This window comes from Stegostoma tigrinum, chromosome 19, assembly GCF_030684315.1.
Source record: "Stegostoma tigrinum isolate sSteTig4 chromosome 19, sSteTig4.hap1, whole genome shotgun sequence".
Classification (NCBI taxonomy): Eukaryota; Metazoa; Chordata; class Chondrichthyes; order Orectolobiformes; family Stegostomatidae; genus Stegostoma; species Stegostoma tigrinum.
Window position 1 is genome coordinate 39,059,492 of NC_081372.1, and position 6,000 is coordinate 39,065,491.

The 6,000-nt window shown below is 37.4% G+C and overlaps 1 protein-coding gene across 3 annotated transcripts in view; it reads left to right on the plus strand.

The window, feature by feature from the left end:
* slc9a8 (solute carrier family 9 member 8) overlaps positions 1 to 5,098 on the plus strand; it is a 72,991-nt gene extending 67,893 nt beyond the window's left edge. For all 3 annotated transcript variants that reach the window (XM_048550221.2, XM_048550222.2, XM_048550223.2), the window contains one exon: positions 1,304 to 5,098. In XM_048550221.2, coding sequence (XP_048406178.1) covers positions 1,304 to 1,411 — 108 coding nt within the window. In that variant the 3' untranslated portion in view covers positions 1,412 to 5,098. The remainder of the gene's footprint in view (positions 1 to 1,303) is intronic.
* Positions 5,099 to 6,000: the final 902 nt, after the last annotated feature.

Consider the following 6,000-nt stretch of genomic DNA (forward strand, 5'->3'; position numbering starts at 1 on the left):
CTTTATCTCTGCCCCTTGTAGATTCTGTTAATGGACGAGGCTGATTGATAACTTCTCAACAGTGCATTTTGATTATTGTACAATTACCAAGTCTGTCATTAAGTGTTATCTTAGTTTCTAACTTGCATCACCACTGTACATCTCTGTCTCCATTGAACATATCATGAGTGGTCAGAAAAAGGAAAAGGCATGTTCTGGAAGAACTGCATTGCTTGCAGTTTGGAGAGAAAGATTCTGAATAAACATTGGCTTTGACTTTGTTTAAGCGAAAGTTTTTATTTGTGCAGGCTCGTGTTGCATTATATACTGGTGCAGATGTGGTAATGAGGACAGTTGCAAATTAATATACGTTTTTTAATTCTTTGTATTTCTTTGTCGTCATTATCAAGAAAAATCCAATACAGATGGAATCATTTGCTTAGAGATAATGGGAACTGCAAATGCTGGAGAATCCCAGATGACAAAGTGTGGAGCTGGATGAACTCAGCAGGCCAGGCAGCATCTTAGGAACACAAAAGTTGACGTTTCGGGCCTAGACCCTGGCTGATGAAGGGTGTAGGCCCAAAACATCAGCTTTTGTGCTCCTAAGATGCTGCTTGACCTGCTGTGTTCACCCAGCTCCACACCTTGTTACCTTGAATCATTTGCTTATTTAACTTACTGGGTAGCAAGTTCCTATAGGCAGGTCCTTCTCATATATTTGGAGGGACATTTAATGTTTTACTTGGACAATGCAGAAGCAATAGATTTTAAAAATACTGTTTAAAACTCAGTGCTGAAGTTGTGAGTCTCTTAAAATAGTAATGCAGTTTGTTACTTTGCTCTATTACTAGTGGCTGAGTACATGTAGATCTTAATTGTGTATATCTGTGATTTTGGGTTTCCTGCAAAAATAATCTGTTTCCTCAATACTGTCATCACCCGTTGATTCCCAAAACGGGCTTCTTGTTTAGATCCCATTCCAGTTTAGTTCATTCACCTTCACCACATTCAGCTCGCACCCATTGCAAGACAGAATAACGTGCTTGTAGACCTTACATCATAACTGCCCAGCAGCATACTGGTGCCTAAGCACCCAGTTTCACCATTAGAAATCAGCAGTGCCTTTAACAAATAGGTGACACTTCCAATTCGGGGTATGCACTGTCTCAGAATGTACTACCTTTATACCTCAAACTGGTCAAAGCTTCTTTCCCAGAGCTCAGATAAATAAAACAGCACAGATAAGTAATTTTACTGAGATGCATTGGATTACTGAAATGAATTCTAATCTCATATTTCTGATTATTCATATGTACTCTAGGACCTCCATCATGGCCGAATACAGATGAAAACGTTAACCAACAAGTGGTATGAGGAGGTACGTCAAGGACCATCAGGTTCTGAAGATGATGAACAGGAGCTGCTCTAGTATATGGATTGATTAAACATCTAGGCTTTACTCCAGATGTTTCATCACTATATTAAGTTCCATTAGGATACAGGAGAAGGGCTGGCACCAACTTGATTACACAACATTGCATCCTGAGCCTCTTAAAGTGTACATAGTGCCATCTGTTGGCTGTTTAATTTCCTTTAAGAGCAAATAACTCTACACTTATTTCTTCTACATAATATTTTGCATGTTTAGATTGTCGTTATGAAGGTGGGCAGTTAACCCTAATATAAGAAATATTTATCTTAAAAAAAAATCTAAATGTAAATTAACATTTACATCACAAGCAGATATGCACTTTATTGTAAATAAGATTATTGATTTTCACTATCCCCAATTTCCTTGAGCATTCTGATAATGAAGAATTTTGATGAGTTCATTTAGCTGCTAAATAAGAAATCCTGCTGCTTTTCCTCCCCTTGCTGCTATTGTTAGACAAATTTACTTTGCTTTCTACTTTGTAACTTATCTCAACCTTTACTTGTTAAATTGCTGATGCAGTCATGATACTCCAGTGTAAGTTTTACCACCTTCAGATGTTCAAACCCAATTCTCCCAGATTTTAATGAGTTGTGTTTGCATCGCAAGATTGTCCACAAACGTTTTGTGTGGACCGTCAGTATGTTCAAATAAATCACACTTACATAGGGATTTTTCTTTTCATTCCATTCCAATTGATTTTAAACTAGAATATTTGAGTCATCGCAAAATTAATTGTATCACTGGGATTTGCATATTCTAGCCTACAAATTTACCAGACCAAACTGACCTCAGCCTGTGTTTCCTTGAGAACAACTCAACATTTGTGACTCTAAAGGGATGCAGCAGCAATTCAGCAAAATAATAGTGTGCATTTAAAGGAAAACTTCTCAACTTTATAAAATAGAGTACCATTTGATTTAAGAGTAATCTTATGGGAAGTTATTATGTTTTTGATGCTTTATCTAATGTTCATACATTGTACGTGAAAATTTTACACTTTTGTCAATGTTGCAAAATTTGTTTCTTTAAAATGCAAGGATAAGACCACCAACTCATCTTAACGAGATCTGACCTGGAGAAAGACTTTTACAAATAGTTCTATTTCAACCTGCTACCAGGAGTTAGCAATCAGATAAAATTAGACCACCACTTTAAAGACATAGTCCTCAAGATAGCAACTAATCACCACAATCATGCCCAAAAAATATAGCTGTTAATATAGATAGCCAGTAACGTGTATGAAAATGAGCCTGTTTCTAGACTCAATCAGATCAGCCATGATCTTACTGTGCCCTTAATCTCACCTTTGAGCCTGGTCCACTATTATCCAGGGTGAGCAAAAATCTGTCTAATTCAGCCTTGAAAAGATTTAATGATTCAGCATCCACAGCCAACTCGAGTGGGAAACTCTAAAGATTATCACCCCTCTAAATGGTGAATTTCCTCCTCATCTATGTCTTAAATGGAATGTCCCTTCTTTTGAAACTAATAGAACATAAAAACTAGGAACAGGAGAAGGCCATCTGGCCCCACCATTTAATAAGATCATGGCTGATCTTTTTGAGAGTCAGCTCCACTTATCCGCCCACTCACCATAACCCTTAATTCATTTACTGTTCAAAAATGTATCTAGCTTTGCCTTAAAAACATTCTGTGAGGTAGCTTCAACCACTACACTGGGCAGGGAATTCAACAGATTCACAACCTTTTGGGTGAAGAAGCTCCTCCTGACCTCAGCCCTACATCTGCTTCCCTGTATTTTGAGGCAATGCCCCCTAGTCCTAGTTTCACCTGCTAGCGGAAACAACCACGCAGCCTCCACTTTATCTATTCCCTTCATAATCTTAGATGTTTCTATAAGATCTCCCCTCATTCTTCTGAATTCCAATGCGTGTAATCCCAGTCTACTCAGTCTCACCTCATAATCTATTTTAGATATAATTTTAGATTCCAATACGAGGGGCAAGTCTCTGATAAATACCTGATTAAGCCCTCTTAAATTTTCTATTTCAGTAAGATCATGTCTCAGTTTTCCAAATTCAATTTGGTATTGATTCAACCTGCTCAACCTTTCCCTTAAGGCAATTCCATAATCCCAAGAATCAGTTTAATGAAACTTCTCCCGAACTCCTCCAATGCACTTTTATCCTTCCTTAAGTAAAGAGATCAGTTCTGTGTAAAGTACTCAAAAGTTTCATCTCAGCAATGTCCTGAGCAGCTATGGTAGGATTTTGCTACCTTTTTACTCCACCACCCCCCCCACCCCCAACAATAAAGGCAGTTTGTTAATAAAGTGAACAATACCTGTACGCTAACATATTTTGATTAGTCTACAAGGCACCTGGATCATTCTGTCTGCAACATTCTGCTGTCTGTAAATTTATATTGCATGAGCAGAGAGATTGGTTGGCACATAGGCTCCGAATGGTTAAGGTTTTTCCATGGAGAACGCACCAAGGAACACTAAGCCCAGAACTTTCAGTTTAAATTGATTAAAAAAGGGGGCAAGCTGACTTGAATTGAGGCATACTACGAGGAAAGCTCCACATAACAATGTATCCCAAACTTTAATTGAAAATGCACATTATGGGCAGATGCAGTTTTCCTGCAAAGAACCAGGTCCTGCATACGTGTGTAGTTTCTAGCAAGCTCAAATGAACCACATTGCAAGACCAACTGATAATCTTTCAAATATTACTGAAATTTTAGATTTCAGTTTGCTAGCTTTGTAAGCAATGATTATACTTCTGAGTAGCCTTAATATAAATTTTATATTAGCCTAAAAAATGGTGAAATATTTTTTGGCAGAACTGACAATGCAACGCTACCCATCTATTATTATTCAAGCTTGAGATAGAAATATGTCACAACAAGGATTGCAAAGCCCACTTGTCCATAATAAGCATGCATCAAATACTATATTTTGTCTAGTAATTAAGAGTGGGCAGAGTTTCAAACTTGTTCTAAAACAAGTTCTCTATCAATCTGCTATTTTGATTATGTCTACAATACTAGTGGCACATCATGAAGGAAATAAGATATTCTACCAGAAAAAAAGCTAATAAGAGGAAGATTTAGTCCATGCACTATATTCTCAGTTACATTAAAAACAGAGAAAAATTACATGCTTAATTTCATTTATTTGTCTTTTCACCCTCCACCATTTTTAAACCATTGCTCCAAGTTATTACACTTCTCATGCAACCTATCAGCTTTTAGCATTGTCTTTTCAGTTGTATCAAGCTCAGTATTTTAATTGTTTGCAATGCTCTCTCAAATGAAAATACCAATTCATGTGAAATAAGAACTACTGAAATCCCTTCCAGTTATTGTAAATTTTAACAATTTCAAATTGTAGACTGCAATATCACAGAATTGCTGCTCATGGTGCAGCTGAGTTGTTGCAAGTCGTTTCTCTAGTGCTGCTAACTCAGACATCCAAGTTTCTATAACTGGTCATTACTTTTGATGAAATTTAATAAATGGGAACATCACAATTTTTTGGGAAATTTGTGTGATCTTAAATGGACAAATTCAATATTAAAATATGGTCATGGGATATGTTAGTTTAATTAACTAAACCCATTCTACAAAATAATTAGGATTACTGAAGCAGTGACAGTAGGAACTGCCAAAGCTGCAGAGTCTGAGTTAACAAGGAGTAGAGCTGGATGAACACAGCAGGCCAAGCAGCATCAGAGGAGCAGGAAAGCCGACGTTTTGGGTTTAGACCCTTCTTCAGAAATGGGCCACATTTCTGAAGAAGGGTCTACACCCAAAACATCAGTTTTCCTGCTCCACTGATGCTGCTTGGCCTGCTGTGTTCATCCAGCTGTACACCTTGTTATCTAGGATTACTGAAGCATTCCTTAAAGTGACTCAAACTGATCCAACAGGAGAATGTTCATCAAATACTCTGATACATGAAGTCATTAAAATAATTAGATTAAATGGGTTCTAATTCAGGATCTTTGACAGTACAGTTTTTAGCTTCCTTCAGCATAAATTCATTTTTTTTAACTTTTCATATTGCCGACTGAACAACTCAATTTTGTCAGTTTCTCACAAAGAGCCATTCCCAAGTATTGTACATTATCTGTGGAGGAAAGGTAGCTGGATAACTGGTTTGTGATGGATTGTGAAGCCAACAACACTGATTCAGTTCCCACACCAGTTGAAATCACTGTGCATGTCCCAACTTGTGACCTTATCTCTTGCCTGAGGTGTGGAGATCCGCAGGTTAATCCATATCTCTGTGGTCCTCTTGGATAATGGTGACTTTACCTTCTTTTTACATCATCTTACAATAAGGTTGACTCAAAGATCAGTGAATTTTCTGTCTCAACTTGCCAGAATGTTTAACTCGGAGACATCTTGCACAAACACCAAGTACAAAATAATTAGGATTACTGAAGCAGAGATAGTAGGAACTGCCAGTGCTAACGAGTCTGAGTTAACAAGGTGTAGAGCTGGGTACTGTAAATTTGAAAGAAAAACAAAATACTGGAAGTACCCACGGTTGTTGCTATCCGGAGAGAGAAACAAGAGATATCAAAAAATCTTTGTCAGAATTGAACTGAAAC